This window comes from Canis lupus, chromosome 25 (genome assembly GCF_011100685.1).
Source record: "Canis lupus familiaris isolate Mischka breed German Shepherd chromosome 25, alternate assembly UU_Cfam_GSD_1.0, whole genome shotgun sequence".
NCBI lineage: Eukaryota > Metazoa > Chordata > Mammalia > Carnivora > Canidae > Canis > Canis lupus.
Genome location: NC_049246.1, coordinates 43,514,063 through 43,535,969, shown reverse-complemented (window position 1 = coordinate 43,535,969; position 21,907 = coordinate 43,514,063). Strand labels below are relative to the sequence as shown.

The window sequence follows — 21,907 nt, the reverse complement described above, 5'->3', positions numbered from 1 at the left end:
ATATTCTTGTGTGTGTGTACCACATTTTGTTTATTCATTCACTTAAAAATTTTTTCTTTAACATTTTATTTATTTATTGGAGAGAGAGAGGTGTTGCATGAGCAGGGGGAGGGGCAGAGGGAGAAGGAGAAGCAGGCTCCCCGCTGAGTGGGGAACCTGATGCAGGGCTCAATTCCAAGACCCTGAGATCATGATTTGAGCTGAAGTTAAGACACTTAACTGACTGAGCCACCCAGGCGCCCCTATCCTTGCACTTTTGATGGATATTTGGAAACTTTTGGCTATTGTAATAATAGCCAGGCATGGCTATTGAATATGAGTGTGCAAATATCTTTGAGACTCTGCTTTCAATTCTTTTGGATATACTCCCAGAAGTGGTATTGCTGGATCATATTGCTGGATCATGGTAATTCTAATTTTTTGAGGAATCATCATACTGTTTTCCATAGCAGCTGCACCATTTTACATTTCCACCAACAGTGTATAAGGGTTCCAGCTTTGCCATATCCTCACCAACACTTTTTTTTTTAAGTGTGAGGTATAAATTATCTCTTTAAAGTTGATTCCTGAATCTTCAAAACTGAGGTCTACACCCTCATCTATTTTCAACCTCTGTCCTGCTCTAGACCCAGGAGGACAATTGGAGGACTGGATGGGAATAGAGGCTTAAGCCAAGTGTAAGACAGTCTCCACTGTACTTCAGGAAAGACAGTACTTGGCTAGAAAGGTCTGACAAGGTGGCTGACAAGGTGGCATGGGTTGGGGTTAGACTGTAGAACTTGGAGGCAGGTGCCTGGTTCTCTGGAGTTATCTGGGATCTCCATAGTCTTTAGAATATCCATCAGAGTTCTGGGGATCTCCATGGTTAAAAATGAAGTTCCTCTGGTTGGTTGCTCTAAGGCATGTGGGCATCATTCATAGAATCAGTATTTATTGAGCACCAATAAAAGGATGAATCCTTTTCAGATAAATTCTGCATAACCTCAAGAAGCTCATTGCTGGGATGCCTAGATGGCTCAGTGGTTAAGCATCTGCCTTTGGGTCAGGTCGTGATCCCAGGGTCCTAGGATCAAGTCCCACATGGGGATCCTAAGATCAAGTCCCACACTGGGCTCCCCACAGGGAGCCTGCTTCTCCCTCTGTGTCTCTGCCTCTCTCTCTCTCTCTCTGTGTCTCTCATGAATAAATAAATAAAATATTTTAAAAAAGAAGCTCATTGCTGAGTAGGGAGACAGACATGTAAGCATACTCACCCGTACGTGTTGTGGCAGCTTGTATTTTAGGGGCAAAGAGGGGTAATCAACCCAATTCAGGGATAACAGGAGGACTCCTAGAAGAGATGGTTGAGTCCTGAGGGTTGACCAGGAGGCCAGGGATGGGGAAGGTCATCTCACGCTGGGGGCCTGCTGAGAAAAGGTCAGTAGTTCAATTGGCTGAATCCTGGAGGTCATAGCAGGGTACAGGACCATGACTAGGATGAAGGCAAATGAGGCAGTTCGGTGCAAAATTTAAGACTGAAACCATAGTAATCAACATGATATTTTAATGCAAGATTTAAAAATCAAAATTAATGCAAGAAAATACATGAACAAAATATCATTTTTATTTTTAAAATTTTTTAAAAGTAGGCTCCACCATGGAGCCCAGTGTGGGGCTTGAACTGACAACCCTGAGATCAAGACCTGGGCTGAGATAAGAGTCATATGCTTAACCAACTGAGCCACCCAGGCACCTCCAAAATATCAAATTTTAAATGAAGACGGGATCACTAACAGTGCTGTACCAACCATAGTGGAGCCTAAGGCAAAAGTAGTATCAGTATTACCCAACCTGTTTTCAGTGGTGGGGCTAAGGCACTGGATTTTATCCCGCCTACTCTGAGAAGTCATTGGAATCTTTTAATTAGAATGTATCTTTTATCTATTGATTAAAAGACCAACATGTCTACTGTGTAAGTAGATCAAGATACAGGGCAAGACTGGTGTCAGGGAGGTGTTCATCCAGGCAGAATGTGATGGGACTTGAAGAGAGGAGAGCTATGGGAAGAGTGTGGATTGATTCCAAAGCGACCTGAAGGCCAGGCCTCGGGAAGCATCAGCTGAAGCTGAGGGAGAGGGTCAGGCCAACAACCTGTCTGGCTCCTGGCTGGGAGTGTCATTTCCTGAGGTATGAAAGATGGAAAGCCGAGTTCAGTTTGTGGTGATTTGCATTTGAAGATTTATAGGACACTGAAGGGAGATATCTAGCAGGCCAAAGGATTAACGAGTCTGGAGCCCAGGAGGAAGTTGCTCCTGGAGAGACCCCGGTTTGGACACCATCAGGTGGCAGTCATCCACTGGGAGGTGGAACCATGATGGCAGAGCTGCCGCTGCCACCAGAGAAGGTGCCCCAAGCAGAGGGGCCAGAGGATGGGCTAGACACAGAAGGAAGCTGGGGCCATGGTGGGGACATGAAGGTGATCCCAGGAGAGGATGGAAGGGAGGAGGAAGGGAGGCAGGGGAGAAGGTGTGGTCAGGAGAAAGAACCTGTGGAGTGGTCCAGAAAGATAAGATCTAAAGTGTCCTTGGGGGGTGCCTGGGTGGCTCAGCGGTTCAGCATCTGCCTTCAGCTCAGGGTGTGATCCTGGAGTCCCAGGATCGAGTTCCACATTGTACTCCCTGCGGGGAGCCTGCTTCTCCCTCTGTCTGTGTCTCTGCCTTCCCTTTGTGTCTCTCATGACTAGATAAATAAATAAATCTTTAAATGAATGAATGAATGAATGAATGAATGAATGAATAAATAAATAAATTGTCCTGTGGACCAGCTACCAAGAGGGTGTGTAACCCCAGTGCGCGGGGCTGCAGGGCCTGAGGGGGACTGATGCATCAAGGATTCTAAAAGCTTGCTCCAGTGAAGGATAATAGAAGAGAGGAGGTATTGAAATGGGAGGTGTAGCAGAGGGAGATCATTGCAGTGGGCCCCCAGGAGAGCCGGGAGGGCTCTGGTGAAAGGGTGTTATTTTAGAAAAGATTCCAGCTTCCCTGGAGCCTTGTAGGGGAACTTGGGACTTGGCTGGATGTAAATCAGGCTGGGGGAGGGCCCTGGGGAGGTCTGTTTTCCTCCGTGAAGTAGAGGGTAGGATGACAGTCCAGAGGGAGAGGAGGGGGAAGGGAGGAATCCCTGGAGAGAAGAGGCGAGTAGGTACTAGGGAGGTGGGAATGAGAACCCTGGGAGCTCGGAAGATTTTCTGGGAGCAGGATGATTGTCTTACAGGATTTTTCTCCTGGGGAGCAGGCCTGGCTACTGGTGCTGTGGGGAGCTGAGGGCTGGCTCCGGACTATGAGAGAAGACAAAGGCTAGGTGGCTTCCCTGCTCTGGTCGCCTCACACATGGGAACACTGGCCTAAACACCAGGTGAGGCCTGGCGAGGGAGAAAGAGTTCTGGACAGCATCTGAAGGCCCACGGAAGAGAAAAAGAAGCAGGGTTGGGTTGGTAAGGGGAAGTTGGCTCTGCCCATCTTCACCGCCTCACAGCAGACACCCCAGGCCTCTGGGCTCAGGCAAGCTCGGTGCCCTGGAGTTGAGGCTGGGAATTCCTCTCAAGGCCAGTGGGGTGCCCACTGCTGCCTTGCATCTCTCCTTCCCCTGCCCCTGCCCAGAGTGCTGACCCTCTGCTTGGGGCAGCTGCCCTGAAAGCAACCCTAGTCCCTCCACCGTGGCCTTACCTTCAGTGGACCAGCCTTCCACGGGACCCTGGTCTGAGGGGGGCAGCAGCTTCCTGCTGGTGCCTTAGGCCCCATTTGGCTTCTCAGCAATTCTGTCCAGTTCTATCAACCAATTCCCTGCTTTAAACTCCGTTTTAAATACTCAGGCAATTTTTCTCTGCTGGTTGCAGCATAACTGAGGCGTTGGGTTCCTAGAGGCCTGGGAATTGGAGTTTGCCCTTTTGAAGATGCACAGACTTCCTCCAGGGGGCCATGGGGACCGCCCCCCCCCCCAAGCTGATGTGAGGCCCATTGTGGCTGACTGGGTCTCGGGGGTAGAAGTGCCCTCAGATGCCCAGAGTGGGCACCTCAGCACAGACAGGTGCAGTGGGTAGTGGGGGCTGGCAATGGGGCTGTGCCAGGCAGTGGGGAAGAAGAGGTGGCCAGTGGTCGTTCAGAGGCTTGGGCTGGTGCCAAAGCTGCTCAGACTCCCAGCATGAAAATTCAAGGAAAAGTATTAGAGTGATACCCCTGTGGGTGTGGCAATGTCACACCTCTCCCCCCATCCCATCCCTTCTCTGCCAAAATGTTCAGCGCTGTCTCAGTCCTGGAGCTCTGGGGGCAGCAGATAACTCCAGCCGGCCAGGGCAGGTGGGATCACCCTTGGCTGGATCTGCCACCAAAACCCCAACCAAAGGCCACTCTTGGGAGAGCATCTGTTGAAATGTGAAGGACCATACCCTGTGACCCCACTATTCTACATTTAAGTATTCTACAGATGTAACTGTATATGTACAAAATAAAGTATGTAAAAAGTGTATTTACTATGGCAGTTTGTAGTAGCAGCACATAGCAAAGAAACCCAAATGTCCAGAAATAAGGACAAATAATTAAATAAAGGATCCTTCCACGTGAGGAACGCTTTGTAGCTATTAAAAAGAATGAGGCAGGGTGGCTCAGTCAGTTAAACATCTGCATCCGGCTCAGGTTGTGATCCCAGGGTTCCTGGGATTGAGCTCCCCATTGGGCTCCCTGCTCAGCAGAGTCTGCTTCTCCCTCTGCCTGCTACTCCCCACTGCTCAGGTTATGATTTCTGAAATAAATAAAATCTTAAAAAAAAAATGAGGCAGCTCTGCACACAGTAATGTGGTTACAAAATAAACCTAGTTAATAAGAAAAAAGGGCGAGTTCAGGTGAGTGTGTACTATGTACATAGCCTTTGTGTTCAATATAGTAAACATACATATGTCTATTTGCAAATACAGTGATTGAATCTGGAAGGATATGCAAGGCATGGTCCTGGGACATGATGGCCAGTGGACAGGGAGGGAGGAGGCCATTTACTGTGTCTTTTTGAACTTTTTGAACTTTATACCATGTATGTGCTTTGCAGTACAACACAGAAGTTTTCGTGTTTAGAAAACTGATAAAAGGGGGCACCCGGGTGACTCAGTGGCTGAGCGTCTGCCTTTGTTCCAGGTCGTGATCCTGGGGTCCTGGGATATCCTGCTGGGAGCCTGCTTCTCTCTCTGCCTATATCTCTGCCTCTCTCTCTCTCTGTGTGTGTCTCTCATGAATAAATAAATAAAATCTTAAAAAAAAAAAAAAAGATGCAGGGAGTCCAATGTGGGACTCGATCCTGAGACTCTAGGACCACGCCCTAGGCCGAAGACAGGCACTAAACCGCTGAGCCATCCAGGGATCCCCAATAAATAAAATCTTAAAAAAAAAAAAACTGAAAAAAAAAAAAAAAGGTAGCATTTGCAAACAAAAGGCCTATCTTGCTGCCACTCTACTCCGTGTAGACCCTGTGGTCCTGGTTACAGGTTAAGGATAGAGAAGAGCACTGGAATCCTGGCAGCAGAGAATACCATGGAAGGTAGCCTTAGTTAAGTTTCTGGGCCTTTGGGGAGCCACCTATGGTTTCCCTTCCAGAATCTCAGATTTAGAACCCCTGCGGATGTAGAGCTGAGCAATCTTTGCTTTACTCTTACTACTTAGCCACATACTTGGAAAAGGGAAAAATAATTCCTACCTTCATTGACTAGATGAAAAACACAGAGGCTGAAGGTCATGAAGAGGCAATATTTCCTGTTTAGCACCCATTATATGCCAGGGCAGGTTCACACGACAATTTCCCCTCATCCAAGGCCCAGTGCCTTTGGACCTTGCCAAGGAGGTCTACCCTGAAGGGCATCATCCTGTTCAAAGCAATAATCTGGTCTTCCCTGTTCTGACTATAAGCAATTGTTTTCATCTGGTGTTTACTCACCTTTTATTTATTTTTAGATATTCTGTGTTTGTTTTTTAAATTTCAGCTTTGAGGTGTAATGGATATTTAAAATTGTAAGATAGGGCACCTGGGTGGCTCAGTTGGTTAAGCGTCTGCCTTCGGCTGGGTCATGAGCCTGAGGTCTTGGGATGGGGCCACTTCAGGCTCTCTGCTCAGCGGGGAGCCTGCTTCTCTTTCCCCCTCCGCCTGCCGCTCTGCCTACTTGTGCACTCGTTCTCTCGGTGTCAAATAAAAAAATAAAATCTTTAAAAAAATTGTAAGATATTTAAAGTGCACGCATTGTGGTGATTTTATATACGTAGAAACTGAAAGGATTCCCTCGTTAGTTAATTGGCACACCCATCACCTCAGATATTTATCTTTTCTGTTTTGGTGAGAACACTGAAGTTCTACTTTTAGCAAATCTCAATTAGACAATACCGTATTATCAACTGTAGTCACTATGTTTTACATTAGCTCCTCAGTCCTTATTCATCTTATAGCTCAAAGTTTGCACCCTTTTACCAACCTCTCCCTATTTCCCCAATCCCCTAACCCCTGGTAACCACTTTTCTACTCTGTTTCTAGGAGTTTGATTTTCTTTTCTTAGAATTCTACATATGAGGGATAACCTGCAGTATTTGTTTTTCTCGTTTATGTCACTTAGCCTAATGGCCTCAGGTCCATTCACATTGTCCCAAATGGCAGGATATCTTTTTTTTTTTTTCTTACAGCTGGGTAATATTCCAATTGTGTGTGTGTGTGTGTGTGTGTGTGTGTGTGTGTACACCACATCTTTACCCATTCATCCATCAACAGACACTTAGGTTGTTTCTGTATCTTGGGTATTGTGAATAATGCTGCAATGAACATGGGGATGCAGATATCTTTTCGTAAGACCCTGTTTTCATTTCCTTTGGAAATATATACCCAGAAGTGGGATTCCTGGATCATATGGTAGTTCTATTTTTAAAATTTTTTGAGAAACCTTGATATCATTTTCTTTTTCTTTTTTTTTTTTTTTTTAGTTTTTATTTATGATAGTCACACACAGAGAGGGAGAGAGAGGCAGAGACACAGGCAGAGGGAGAAGCAGGCTCCATGCACCGGGAGCCCGACGTGGGATTCGATCCCGGGTCTCCAGGATCGCGCCCTGGGCCAAAGGCAGGCGCTAAACCGCTGCGCCACCCAGGGATCCCGATATCATTTTCTATAGTGGCTGCACCAATTTACATTCCCTTGCATACCTTTTTTTTAAAAAGATTTTATTTTTAAGCAATCTCTATACCCAACATGGGGCTCAAACTCACAACCCTGAGATCAGTTGTATGCTCCACTAACTGAGTCAGCCAGTTGCCCCAACCTTTGTGTGCCTTTTAATTCCATCCTTGGGCATTCAAGAAAGTGTCCCCTCCTTTTCTCCTACCACTCTGTGCTCAGTAAACTCCCATCCAGACCCCTTCTTTCCTTCCAGAAGACAACCTCCCTTCTTCTCAACAGACTGGAGCTGCCATGATTCTGACGCTCACACTCCATTCAATGAGAGGATGCTTACTGGGCAGCCAGGGTAGCAGTGGCTCAGTGGTTTAGCGCCGCCTTCAGCCCAGGGCATGATCCTTGAGACCTGTGATCGAGTCCCACACTGGGTTCCCTGCATGGAGCCTGCTTCTCCCTCTACCTGTGTCTCTCCCTCTACCTGCCTCTTTCCGCTCTGTGTCACTCATGAGTAAATAAATAAAATCTTAAAAAAAAAAAAAAAAAAGAGGATGCAAAAAAGAGGATGCTTACTAAGCACCTTTCGTGCATCAGGCACTGTCCGGGCACTTAGGAGGCACTTACTGAGCCAGACTGACAGGTAAACCTTGTTGCTGCCGCCCTGTCCCTCCACCCCCTGCCCCAACCACATTCTGGCATCCATTTGCTGGTAACTACACAGGTACCCTTACCTTTAGTCTCAAATTGGCCTGGATCAAGGGGTGACCCCTATATTCAAGAATCCTTCCTTCCTTAATCTTATCCCCCCGTTTCCTTTCTGACCTTCCAACTCTATCTCCACTGACTCCTTCCCCATAGGCTAAACTGTTCATCTTCCCCCTTGAGTAGCATCAGTAGAAAGAACATTCCCTCTCCTAGGGATGCTTCCCACAAGGGCACCCTGCACTCAGTATCGCCAATTTTTCACCACAGCAGTGTGGTATCTACCCCAGCATGATGAAACAAGTCTTGCCAAAATCTACATCATTTCTCAATACTGGATCTAGCAGACCCTCCCAGACCTCACCTTGTGACGTTTTTGTGGCAGTGGACACTGTTCTTTCTTCCCTTTTTCTTGAAACCCTCTTTCCTTGGCTTCTAAAACTATCAGTGGCTTAGTCAGTTAATTGTCTGACTTTGGCTCAGGTCATGATCTCAGGGTCCTGGGATCCGGCCCTGTGTGTAGCCCCACCTTAGTGGTGAGTTAGCTTCTCTCTTTCCCTCTGCCCCTCCCTCCCTGCTTGTGCTCTCTCTCTCAAAGTAATAAAATCTTTTTACAAAAACAAAAAATAAAACTCCCTTCTCTGGCTCTGCTTCTGCCTCTGGGCCTTCTTCTACTCCCAGCTTTTTTCCTCTCCTCATTCTGGCTGCTGTTCTGGGCAGGTTCCTCATACAGCCTGTGTCTGTGGCTCTGTGACCATCTCTTGCAGAACCAACTGCCTGAAGCAATGGATATCCCTCATGCACTCAATATGTCCAACACTGAACTCATTAGCTTCCCTGAAAACCTGCAGCCCTGCTTGTGTCACTCCACTTACATACACACTCAACAGATAATGGAATGGAAATAAGTTGTCCTTTCTCCCTCTCTAGTCAAGTCACCAAGACTGTCAATAGTAACAATGGATAATATTGAGGGCTTAGGGCTTATTATGTGCCCTCAAAAAACACACCCAGCATCTCTCTTAATACAATTAGTGATCCAAGAGGCTGGAACTATTATGACCCCCATTTTATTTTACTTTTTTTAAGATTTTTTTTTATTCATGAGAGACACAGGGAGAGAGAAAGAGAGAGAGAGAGAGGCAGAGACACAGGCAGAGGGAGAAGCAGGGTCCATGCAGGGAGCCTGACGTGGGACTCAATCCTGGGTCTCCAGGATCACGCCCTGGGCTGAAGGCGGCGCTAAACCGCTGAGCCACCCGGGCTGCCCAGACCCCCATTTTAATAAAGAATCTTGAATAAGGGCACTTAGGTGGGTCAGTCTGTTAAGTGTCTGCCTTCTGCTCAGGGTCCTGGGATGGAGTCCCAAGTGGGGCTGCCTTCTCAGTGGGGAGTCTGCTTCTCCCTCTGCCCCTCCCCCCTATTTGTGTGCATTCTCTCTCAAATAAATAAAATCTTAAAAAAAAGAAAGAAAAGAACCTAGAATGATAGAGTAGGGTCCTAGCTCCTCCACTTACTAGGTGTGTGACACCGGACAAATTGATTTACCTCTGTATGCCCTAGTTCTGTAAAACACAGGTAACTTTCTTGTAGAAGTAAATGAATCAATATATAAAGAACTGGAATACTGCTTGGAACTTAGTAAAGCGTTATATAAATATTAAGCATTACTATTTTTCTATCCCAGACTAACTCCACAGCAAGGGACTTGAACACTGAATAATACTGGATCTTCCCACTACCTCTTTTACCTTAATCATTCTTTCATTAACAAATAATTTCCACCTCTATGGGGTCTGCCAATGCTTTAGGTGCCAGGAATACTGCAGAAAACAAAATCCATGTTCTCACGACTGGGGAGGGAGTAAACAGACAATAAACAGCCAAGGAAAATGCCAGGTAGTAATAGGTGCCTGCAGATGACTCAATTAGGGTGATGTGATGGGGAGTCCCTAGGTGGCTTTTCATTCGAGGATCAAGGAAAACCTCTTAAGAGGTGACACAAACAAATCTGAACAAGGAGCCAGCCATGCCAATATTTCTAGAATATTTTCAATTGATCATGCCTACTGCTCATCTCTCCAGCTTCTTCCTACGAGTGCTCTAATCGTGCTCTGTGCCAAATTGCTTGAAAACACCAGGATCGTCTTCTTCCACCATGCCTTGGGCCCAGGCTGTTCTTTCGGTCCCCTATAACCGAGGAAGTGTCCCCTTGGACCTCGTCGGAGTTCAAAATGTGAACTTCCTCAAGGGGGATCTCCATACATCAGAAAGCAGGGTGCTGGCCCCAGACTCCTCCCAATTCAGAGCCTCCTTGGGTAGCTGTAGATTTCATACAGGCTCAGTGCCAGGTGTATGACAGTTAAGAATTGCAAAGTAGGGGATTCCTGGGTGGCTCAGTGGTTTAGCGCCTGCCTTTGGCCCAGGGCGTGATCCCGGCGTGGAGCCTGCTTCTCCCTCTGCCTGTGTCTCTGCCTCTCTCTCTCTCTCTCTGTGTGTTTGTGTGTCTATCATGAATAAATAAATTTTAAAAATCTTAAAAAAAAAAAAAAAAAGAATTGCAAAGTAACTGGATGGTTCACAAGAATATCCGTGAGCCCCTGTTAAAACACAAAATCCCCGTCCCCAACCCAAACCTCTTGAATTAGAATCTCCACGGAGGAGCCTCTAAACAACAGTTCAATTGTGGAAATATACTGATAGCTGAAGGGATCCTGGTTTTGTAGAAACATGGTAGGTACTGGATGTCCAGGTTATGTCGCAGGCGGGCTCTGTACCGAAGGAAGTGCTCTGGGATGTTCGGCACTAACAAGTTTGCCCACAATGACCCATCAAAATAACTGGCAAAAGCAAAAGGCAAAGGCCCTTCTGTGCCTCCGCCATTGAGGGCACCTTTCCTTTGGCTCTTGGGACCCTTAGGTGACACGGAACCCTCCTCAGTCAGCACACCTTAAGGTATGCTTTAGTCCCAAAAAACAAAAAGGGAACTTGCGCGGCCAATGGGTCGGTGTTTGGCCTGACCAAGTTCCTCCCCCCGCCGCCGTTGTAACACCCGGTGACCACCAGAAAGTTATTCCTCCGGGCCTGTTCCTCGTTGGGACAAAAACCTAGCGCATGAGGTGGCTGGACATTAAATGTGGCGTTTGTGCAGCGCTCACAGACATCCGCGACCGTCTTTATTAACAGCCCTCAGGAGGCAGCTTCGGACACGTGGCCCGAAAGAGAACCACCTGCAGACGGCGCGGGGGGGGGGGGGGGGGGCGGAGGCGGGCCTCCAACCCGGGCGCTTTGAACCTCACGGTCCCCGAATTTCCGGAGGTCTCGGGCTCATCCGCGGAGGGAGAAGCGGGCGAACACTTTCTCCTCGGCCGCCGGGCGGCTCGGCGTGGAGAGCGGGTCGGAGCCGCGCGTAGGGCCGCCTGGCATCTGCAAGGCCTCCGGCGTCGACAGCACCCTGGACACTTTCGGGAACCGGAGACCACCAGTACCCAGCCTCCCGGGGCTCGGGAACAAGCGGCGCCAAAAACGGCCGTCTTACCGCGCAGGCGTCGCGAGCGCGGGCCGCGGAGGGGCACTTCAGGAACCGCGCGCCCACTACCCAATCAGCGCGGGCCCTGCACAAAGCGAGTCCCGCCCCCAGGGCGCCGCCACCGAATCCCCTCCCCCTCCCCTGCCCGCTTCGGCCCGCCCACTCCCGCCTGCGCCCCGCCCCGCGCCGTTCTTGGGTAGAGGCTCGCGATTGGCCCACGGGATGGGCGCAGCCTCTGATTGGTCGAGACGGAGTCACGAGGGCGCCGTCGTCGCCTTTCCAGAGGCGATTACTGGGCAGGCTCAGTCTTTCGCCTCAGTCTCGAGCTCTAGCGAGCAGCCAAGCGTACGCGCTCCGGGAACCTCTCGTACCCGCGGCCGCCATCGACGTCGCTTGGATTCTTCTGGGCTCGTCTGCGCCACTCGCCCGCCACACACTCCGCCGGCATAAGCCGCCATCATGGTGAAGCTCGCAAAGGTAAGAAGACGGCTTGCGCAAGCATGGACGTCGAGGCCTGCTTTCTGAGGAGCGCGCGCGCGGCGCCGCGAGGAGGAGGGCCTGCGCGCCGTCCCGGGCGCGTTCGAGGGCGCCATGCTGCGGGAAATCTCGCGCGATCGGCGGGGAGGTCTCGCGGCTTTTGGCTATTTGGTAGCGAGGTGAAGAGCTTCGGCAGGTTCCGCGGGTGGTTGGTGCGGCGCCGAAAGACTTAGGGACTGAGTGGGGAGGGGGCGCTGGGCCTCGGGGTGGAGGGATGATGCCGAACTCCTGCGACGGGCCCAAGCGGGGCCCCGCCTCCTGACGCACGTGCCTCAGCGCGCTGCCCGCCACGTGGGCCGCGCCGCGTGTGTCCCGGCGTCTGCGGAGGGGACTTGGAGGGGAGGCGGGGGGCTGCGGGATGGTTTCAGATGGAGGCCCCGTGGCCTGTGGGCCCCGGCCAGACAAGCGGGCGCGAGGTGGGCTTCAGGAGGAGGCCTTGCCTCGTGCTTTCTGCGCCCTGCTGCGCGCACATGGTGACCTACGGGGTATCCCCACGTGGCTCTGCCTGGTCTGGAAGGGGCGGGGTTTTTTTCCACGGGAAAGAACTTAATGGGGAGACCAAAGGTAGTAAGATTAAGGTCTGATTTTCTTTTATAAAAGTTGTCTTGAAGATCCTGCCCCCAAATTTGGATTCAGGCGACTGTGTAAGATCTGGTGCTAGAATTTACCAAAAGCTTTTTTTTCTCCCCCCCAGGTGTGGTTCTCCGCCCCCGGTGAAGGGCTATGAATTGTTGGCCGTTAAAATTGGCCAGTTGTAGTCTATTAAAATCATGCGTGATGTAATGGTCGGTTTTGGAAGTATCGTTTTAAAAACGGATGTGCTTAACGAAGGCAAAAGGAGGAGGGAGATAATATTGTTGTAGTTGCATTTTTATCCTTGAGTTTCTGTAAAACCTGACAGGAGTAATGGGGTGGGGGTTGGCAGTTGCTGTTTTGACGTTGGCTTCGATAGTGTTCATGTTAATTTTTATATCTAGCATTAGGAAATGTGGACTTTATGTAGGGAGACGGCTGCTTTTTACTCTGAAGAATGATGGCATAATATGAACGGTCAGATGTTTTAGGTGTAATGTGCTAAATGTCTATTTTAGGCTGGTAAAAATCAAAGTGACCCCAAGAAAATGGCTCCTCCCCCAAAGGAGGTAGAAGAAGACAGTGAAGATGAGGAAATGTCAGAAGATGAAGATGATGACAGCAGCGGAGAAGAGGTAATTATATACAACTTTATGGAGACGTGTGTTAAACTATGAAATGGAGAGCTGAAATAGCTGATACTGGATGTATGAAAATATTGGCAAAAATAAGATTATATTCATTGAGTATGGCCTGCTGAGACTGTTTTCCAAGCTCTTCATTAACATGTTGATATAGGTAAGTATTTGAATTTGAGAGAAAAAATTGGGAGTCCTTTTTTCATGTGCATTTTTTGTAGGGCTTGGTGTTATATTTGTGTTCAGCCATGACATTTTTCTAGTTTGAGTATGTTAACCCCCACCTTACTAGATAAACAAACAGCCTGGACTATTAACTGTTAAGTAAGTGGCACTCCTGTGCATTTATTCAGGTCTGAGGTTAGCTTTACCAGATTACTTTCCTAGCCTCCAAGCAGGATTGATTTGTCTCTCATTGTATAAGAGCATCGTGATACTGGTTACTGAACATCTTGGTGTGGGTTGAGCGTTGCCACCTCACTTTGTGTTAACCTATTACTGTTTGCTTACTGTAAAGACAACTATTGTATTTGTGTTTAGATTTCTTGTTTAGGATGTAATGAATATTTTACTGATGATATGGTACCCAGTAAAACTAGGAGTGAGCAAAAAAGTATAATTTTAATGTAGATGAACGATGGTTTTTATCAGGTTTAAGGTGCTTACTCTTTACTAAACTTAGGAAGAGCTAACTATCCAGTGTATTTGATACTCATTTACTGGTCTTAAGAACAAGCCTTCAATGAACCACTGCCCACTGTAGGACCTCTGAATGATTCAGTAGCATCTAACAAGTAGAGCTTTCTTTGTGCAAGACTTCTAATTACATATATATGTCAACTCCTAATCTAACAATATGTAAGGTTGGTGCTGTTATCCCTTACAGAGGAGAAAAAAAGTCGAGGCTTAAAATTTTCTTAAAGCCTGTTTTAAAGTTGCAGTTATAATGTGTGAGGTATTTTAGCTGTTAAAAAGGGGCTCTATATGCTTGAGTATTTTACCTGAAGATGAAGGCTGTGATTTCTGGCACATGGTTCTGTAGTTTAGCATGCTAACATAACATCCAGTGCATGTGGGTCTGAAACCAGAACAGTGTTAGAATTTAGTCTCATTCATGGGACCAAGGCTGTCTTTTTGGGTTTGGAAGAAGACTTACCTTTGGTTTTATTTGTTCTTTAGGTTGTTATTCCTCAGAAAAAAGGAAAAAAGGCTACCACAACTCCAGCAAAGAAGGTAATGGTTTCCCCAACAAAAAAAGTCGCAGTTGCCACACCAGCCAAGAAAGCAGTTGTCACCCCTGGCAAAAAGGCAGCAGCTACACCAGCCAAAAAGGCGGTTGCACCAGCCAAAGCAGTAGCAACACCTGGCAAGAAGGGAACCACACCAGGCAAGGCATTGGTAGCAACCCCTGGTAAGAAAGGAGCAGCCACCCCAGCCAAGGGAGCAAAGAACGGTAAGAATGCTAAGAAGGAAGACAGTGATGAGGAAGAAGATGATGACAGTGAAGAGGAGGATGAGGAAGATGAGGATGAAGATGAGGATGAATTCGAGCCAACAGTGATGAAAGCAGCTGCTGCCGCCCCTGCCTCAGATGAAGAGGAGGATGATGAGGAGGACGATGATGAAGACGACGACGAGGAGGATGAGGATGAGGATGAAGATGGTGAGGAGTTCTTTGGCTAGTTTTTAGGCTACTTTTGTAAGATACATCAGGGTAAGGTTTTGGCAGTAATGATACGTATACCATGACAACCTGGGAGTTAGATGAACATCTTTCCAGGGATTTTCCTGAGGTATTCATGGTACACTAAACTCAGGTTATCTAAAATGATTGCCTGCCCCTGTCCCATGACAACCTGGGAGTTAGATGAACATCTTTCCAGGGATTTTCCTGAGGTATTCATGGTACACTAAACTCAGGTTATCTAAAATGATTGCCTGCTCACTGGATAGTGAGTGTTTTTCATAATGGCAGATTTTGCTTCCAGCTGATCTGTTAATCCTTTCCATAACTGCTAAGCACAGTGGCATTGATAGGATTGTATTTCCTTTAAGTTTTCCTGGACTAATGTTGGTTTTTGGGAGGATTCTCTTGAGTTTTTGACTTTTCAAACTCAGACTTCATTTTCAGACTCCGAAGAAGAAGCTATGGAGACTACACCAGCCAAAGGGAAGAAAGCCCCTGTGAAAGCTGTTCCTGTGAAGGCCAAAAGCACAGCTGAAGATGAAGATGAAGAGGAGGATGATGAGGATGAGGAGGATGACGACGAGGAGGAGGAGGACGAGGATGATGATGAGGAGGAAGATGAGGAGGAGGAGGAAGAAGAAGAAGAGGAAGGTAATCAAGTTTTCATCTGAAGTACACTGTAAAAGTATTATTTAAAGGAGGCACTTGAAGGGGCATCTCTGGCTCAGTTGGCAGAGCATGCGACTCGATCTTGGAGTAATTAGAGCTGCATGTTGGGCATAGTTGAGTTTAAAACCAAAAAAAAAAAAGACACTTCAATGTGTGTGGCTGCTCACTAATAACCAGATTGTTTGAAATCTTGTTCAGAGCCTGTTAAAGAAGCACCTGGAAAACGAAAGAAGGAAATGGCCAAACAGAAAGCAGCTCCTGAAGCCAAGAAACAGAAAGTAGAAGGTAACTTGGAGAATGAGGGATTGGGGAGAGGGTAATGACACCTCACTGCACAAGTGATGAACAACAAAGGGACTTAATACTGAGACCTGATGTGATACGAGGTCTGATGTGCTCTGTGTAGTAATGGCGTATTGGAAGTTGAAGTTCATACCATACTTCACAAATAGACTAATTTGAGTTTGTTTTATACAGCTACAGAACCAACTACGTCATTCAATCTTTTTGTTGGAAACCTGAACTTCAGCAAATCTGCTCCTGAATTAAAAACGGGCATCAGTGACCTTTTCGCTAAAAATGATCTTGCTGTTGTAGATGTCAGAATTGGTGTGTCTAGGTGAGTATGAGGGAGTTCTGCACATTACTCCTGGGTTTGGAAGTCTTCAAATAATTAGACATTAATGTATTAAGTAATGAGATTTGATGTTTATGTTCCTAGAAAGATCTAAAACTGGTGGAATTGAAGAGCTATAATAGTGAATGATTTTATTAGGTTTTTTTCTTGGTGCTTATAAACAGGTTCTTTGTTGGTTAATATCGATGGTTACTAAATAAATAAATAAATAAAAATTAAAAAAGTATCGATGGTTACAAACAGTATGGCTAATAAGACCTCAAAGGTGAACTCAGCATCATTTCCCCGTACTTAGACCTTGCTCTGTAGCAACAGTTTACAGAGCCTTGACTTCTTTTAATACTATAGGTGCATTTTTATTTAATCCTTGTTTGCATCCTGACATTAGTGTAACTGCTCACCCAGTATGTGTTTTCTAGCTTATATTTTTGTGAGTTTTTTCCCCCTAGTCATAATTTTGCCTTTTTCATCTTCTCACTCTATAGGAAGTTTGGCTATGTGGATTTTGAATCTGCTGAAGACCTGGAAAAAGCTTTGGAACTCACTGGTTTAAAAGTCTTTGGCAATGAAATTAAATTAGAAAAACCAAAGGGAAAAGACAGTAAGAAAGGTATGTAAGGCTAGGGTAATTTTGATACTAGTCTCTTACTTGTTAGTAGATATGTATCTAGTTGGGAGCTAGGTGGCTAGTGTAAATAAATAATTTAACTTTTTTCCTTGGTTTCCTTACAAGTTGAGAATTGAATGAGTTCACCTGTTAAATCCACAGCTTGCTGGTGTTATAAATTCCTGAGTTAGGTAAGCAAGAATAGACCCTTTAAAAAAAAAAAATTGGTTGTTATAGAGGGAGCTTTTCCTTGCTGGAACTGGGTTAGATCCCAATTACACTTTTTGTATCCTTTACCTTCTCTGTATTCACTTGCCATATTTAAAAATGTTCATATGTTTAATTCAAAAAACATTGAGCACCTATTGATTTCAGTTACAGTAACTTGTGTTTTTGCCGTTGTTGCATCTCCATACTAGCAGAGTGCCTTGTATATTGTAGGATCTCAAATTATTTGTTGAACAAAACTTTTCCATTAGTTGATTTTTATGGGGAAGTGTCTTTTAAGCCATACGTTTCCTATTTTGTCTGTTTATCTAGATCGAGATGCAAGAACACTTCTGGCAAAAAATCTGCCTTACAAAGTTACTCAGGATGAATTAAAAGAAGTATTTGAAGACGCTGTGGAGATCAGATTAGTCAGCAAGGATGGAAAGAGTAAAGGGTATGTTTTGTCTATGGATTGTTGAGTTTTATTAAAACCAATGCATTTCCTTGATTTTGTAAAAAATTTTGATCTCACTTTCCAAAGTGTGTGATTTTGGCCAAATTCATCTTCAACCAGTGCCTCAATTTCCTGTCTGCACAGTGGGGCTAGCATACTTAAATCCATAGGGTGATTTTAAAAGACAAGCTAACATGTATAAAGTGCTGTGAAATGTGCCTAGCTTTGTAAATAATAGCAGTTACGCAGTGAAGTGGGGTTACTAGAAACAGTTCTTCGAGGTGTACTTGGCAATCTTGGGTAGTACGGGAGGAAAGTTTTAATTGAAACACAGAACATAGCAGAAAACCAAAACATTTCAGTTTATTTGAAACTTTTTTATTGTACTCTTTGAAATAAGGTTCTGTTGCTCAGATTAAAACATTTGTTAAAAGACTGGTTTTTAAAAATGAGTTCTCGGGACGCCTGGGTGGCTCAGCAGTTAAGCGTTTGCCTTCAGCTCAGGGCATGATACTGGAGACCCTGGATCGAGTCCCACATTGGGTTCCCTGCGTGGAGCCTGCTTCTTCCTCTGCCTGTGTCTGCTTCTCTGTCTCTCATGAACAAATAAAATCTTTTTAAAAAAATAAAAATAAAAATAAAAATAAAAATGCGTTGGTTATGCCCCCCCCCCCCCCTTTTTGCAGGATTGCTTATATTGAATTTAAGACAGAAGCTGATGCAGAGAAAACCTTCGAAGAAAAGCAGGGAACAGAGATAGATGGGCGGTCTATTTCCCTGTACTATACTGGAGAGAAGGGGCAAAGTCAAGATTACAGAGGTGGAAAGAATAGCACTTGGAGTGGTAAGAATTTATAGAATTCCAGGATTGACAGAGGGAAATCTTTGCATCTTTGAACTTTCCTAAGTTAACTAATAAATTAGATGTATGTAGGTATCAAACAAGTTATGCCTCTGTAGTGATGATCATTCAGTTCTTGAGTAAAAGCTATACAAAATCATTTTGTTTTAGAACACAGACAAATCTAGCTTTTGTGTGTTTTATACTTTAGCTTAGATGGTGTGCATTTTTAAATTATAATCTAGATATTCTAGGAGGATGTAGACCAATATTTTTTTACATCTCTAGGTAACAGGGAGGAAACTGCATGACAAATACTTAGTAATAAATACTTAGTAACAGGTGGAAGTCCACCTGCATCGACATTGTCATGTTGATAACTCTTTGCAAGTGTAGAAGTTCTTGAATAAGGTATTCTAGTTGTGTCTAAACTTTAGGACCATTGTTTCAGTCTTCATTTGGCATTTTTTTTCTTTGTAGGTGAATCAAAAACACTGGTTTTAAGCAATCTGTCCTACAGTGCAACAGAAGAAACCCTTCAGGAAGTATTTGAGAAGGCAACTTTTATTAAAGTGCCCCAGAACCAAAATGGCAAATCAAAAGGGTAAAATAATTACATCTTTAGGTTATCAACTATGGGCTCTAAGAATGTTTTGCATAGATCTAAAGAAGGGGGGAAGGTAAATTTTTTCCTGGATGTTACTGGAAGCTGAATCCTATAAGCCTCCACAAGTTGGTTTAAAGAGTATCATTTAGGTATATTCTTGAGGTAAAAGGCTTGGTGGCATTAGATAATATAGGAACCGTGTGCTTGGTAACTTGCTCTGAGTATTGATTATTCTTCCTCAGGTATGCATTTATAGAATTTGCTTCATTTGAAGATGCTAAAGAAGCTTTAAATTCCTGTAATAAAAGGGAAATTGAAGGCAGAGCAATCAGACTGGAGTTGCAAGGACCCAGAGGATCACCTAATGCAAGAAGCCGTAAGTTATATTTATTAGGGTGTGGTGGTGTGGGTCAGCACTCCTTAGTGTGCTATGCTGCATTGGTTGTTTTTTTGTCCAATTTAGAGCTGGACATTTGTGTTTTCCTCTTGTTGCTGAGTGAAGGATACTGGATATGATGACTGATTATCTGAGAAAATAATTGATGAAATCAAGAAAATTCCTCTAGATAGTCAAGTTCTGATCCAGCTATGTCTTCTCTGAGCAGCACATCTGCCTCTGGTTACTGCCTTGTGCGGTGATCATAAAAGCTGTCTGCTTAGAGATTGCCACTTATTTGCATTGCTGCTCCTGCTTTCCATAAAGGATCTGAGACCGGATCTCTGCTGTTTTGGTAATCATTGTAAGCTTAAGATGGTGGTGATCTGTGACTTATATTTTAATTAAGCACTAGTTTGCTAAGTTTCTTTTACCTGTTTTTGTTTCCAAACAGCTTTTGGGTGAAAAGCAAGCTTCTGCTAAGATGAGCATTCTTGGCCTGTAGTTCCATACTGGACATTATTGAAAGCCAGCATCCAGTTAAGAATTGTGGCTTTAGGTAAAATGTACAATTTTTCTTCCGTAGAGCCGTCCAAAACTCTGTTTGTCAAAGGTCTGTCTGAGGATACCACAGAAGAGACATTAAAGGAGTCATTCGACGGCTCTGTTCGGGCAAGGATAGTCACCGACCGGGAGACTGGGTCCTCCAAAGGGTAAGATGATCAAGGAATGAATGTTCAGTGTCTGCCTAAGTAGAGACACCCCCCCACCCCCCATCTAGCGTATCTTCTCATTGAGCTCCTTTCTGTCAATTGGTGGCAGTTTATGGATTCGCACGAGAAGAAGAGACAATTCACAGTTAGCATTATTTTACCTTCTGTCTTCACAGAGGTATATGTTGCTGTTTTGTGAGACATCTCTGAGGTTCAAGCAGTCAATAAAACCAGTTTTGATCTTCTATGGGGAGCTACTATTATTACTTGTGTCTTAGTTGAGCAAGTTTACTTCCTATGGGATCACTATTCAACATGTGAGGTTAATCTTGGCACTTGTTTTGGTATGTGTTGTATAATGGGCAATTTCATTTTGCATTTTAGGTTTGGCTTTGTAGACTTCAACAGTGAGGAAGATGCCAAAGCTGCCAAGGAGGCCATGGAAGATGGTGAAATAGATGGAAACAAAGTTACTTTGGACTGGGCCAAACCTAAGGGTGAAGGTGGCTTTGGAGGCCGTGGTGGAGGCCGGGGTGGCTTTGGAGGCCGAGGTGGTGGCAGAGGAGGCCGAGGTGGATTTGGTGGCAGAGGCCGGGGAGGCTTTGGAGGTAAGGAGGCTGGGGGAGGGACTTCCTTGTAATATGCATTGAACATTGTGTGGCATATGCACTTCAGAATGTGCTCAGAACTCCGGGTTCCCTGGATCAATCTCCCAAGTTCTCATATGATCACTCTGGGGAGGGGAGGACTCCTGGCAGCTTTGTACTCATTCTTTAATGATGTTTTGCTTTCCTATAGGGCGAGGAGGCTTCCGAGGAGGCAGAGGAGGAGGGGGAGACCACAAGCCACAAGGAAAGAAGACGAAGTTTGAATAGTTTCTTCCATCCCTCTGTCTTTTCCTCTTCTGTTTGAAAGAAAAGGACTCTGGGGTTTTTACTCTGTTACCTGATCAATGACAGAGCCTTCTGAGGACATTCCAAGACAGTATGCAGTCCTGTGGTCTACTTGGAAATTCGTATAGATAACATTTCAAGGGAGATACCCTGTTGGTTTTGACTGGATATTCATATAAACTTTTTAAAGAGATGAGTGATAGAGCTAATCCTTATCTGTAAGTTTTGAATTTATATTGTTTCTTCCCATGTACAAAACCATTTTTTTCCTACAAATAGTTTTTGTTTTTTTTTTTTTTTGCGTTGGGGGGTGTAAAGGAAAGCAGAATGTTTTATCATGATTTTTGCTTCAGCAACTTTGGGACAAATTAAAAGTCCTAAACTCTGGTGCCAGACTTGTACTTCCTCCTGGACTGTCCCTGAAGGTGGAGCATGGCAAAGCCAGCTCTGCCACTCCAGATCCAGCCCACCACCCCTGCTGGAAATAATTAGTTGGTTTCAAGCATCCTGGCTACAAGTTTTGGTGAAATGGCTGGTAAGGTAACATGAAAGGCTTGTATTTTTTGTAAGTCCTCCAACAACTTCAGGTTAAACTAACGAGAAGGGTCTTAGATATTAACACTATGTTCAGTACGCCCTCATTTAAGTACTCCTTGTCCCCTCTGCCTCTACTAATAAAAGTTAGGGGCCACATGAAAAGTCTTTGCCAAGGGATTAACAGGATTACTAAACAGTGCCCCAGATGCTACAGAGCAGAGATTTTTTTTTTTTTTTTTTAAGATTTTTTTTTATTCAGAGAGAGAGAGACTGAGGCAGAGACATAGGCAGAGGGAATAGCAGGCTCCATGCAGGGAGCCCGATGTGGGACTCGATCTGGGGTCTCCAGGATCACACCCCAGGCCATAGGTGGCACCAAACTGCTGCACCACTGGGACTGCCCTCAGAGCAGAGATCTTAAACCTAGCTATCCAAATCCAAAAGCCCGTGGATTGTAACCAACTGTTTTAGAATCATACTAGTCCTTGCCAAATCAAGTTGTAGAAGGGGCACCTGGCCAGTAGAGC

At 45.5% G+C, this 21,907-nt stretch overlaps 1 protein-coding gene and 3 non-coding genes across 4 annotated transcripts; all 4 read left to right on the top strand.

Moving 5' to 3' along the window:
• Window positions 1-11,713: 11,713 nt before the first annotated feature.
• NCL (nucleolin) lies at window positions 11,714-21,230 on the top strand. The gene is made up of 14 exons (XM_038574175.1): window positions 11,714-11,878; window positions 13,030-13,146; window positions 14,329-14,812; window positions 15,281-15,487; window positions 15,704-15,790; window positions 15,983-16,124; window positions 16,628-16,752; window positions 17,290-17,413; window positions 18,100-18,257; window positions 18,735-18,858; window positions 19,104-19,237; window positions 19,824-19,950; window positions 20,335-20,558; window positions 20,749-21,230. Exons 1-14 carry the CDS (start codon window positions 11,861-11,863, stop codon window positions 20,823-20,825), a joined length of 2,148 nt encoding a protein of 715 aa, XP_038430103.1. The 5' UTR covers window positions 11,714-11,860; the 3' UTR covers window positions 20,826-21,230.
• LOC119866035 lies at window positions 15,837-15,902 on the top strand. The gene has a single exon (XR_005378970.1). It is a non-coding gene; the product is annotated as a small nucleolar RNA SNORD82 (small nucleolar RNA).
• On the top strand, window positions 19,369-19,447 carry LOC119866038. Its single transcript, XR_005378973.1, has one exon. It is a non-coding gene; the product is annotated as a small nucleolar RNA SNORD20 (small nucleolar RNA).
• Window positions 20,022-20,156, top strand: LOC119866031. The gene has a single exon (XR_005378965.1). It is a non-coding gene; the product is annotated as a small nucleolar RNA SNORA75 (small nucleolar RNA).
• Window positions 21,231-21,907: the final 677 nt, after the last annotated feature.

Bases quoted from the DNA above. Each gene is read 5' to 3' on its own strand.
- NCL (XM_038574175.1), top strand. The intron at 17,414-18,099 runs GTATGTTTTGTC...CCCTTTTTGCAG, and splicing joins AAGGATGGAAAGAGTAAAGG to GATTGCTTATATTGAATTTA. The intron at 19,951-20,334 runs GTAAGATGATCA...TTTGCATTTTAG, and splicing joins GAGACTGGGTCCTCCAAAGG to GTTTGGCTTTGTAGACTTCA.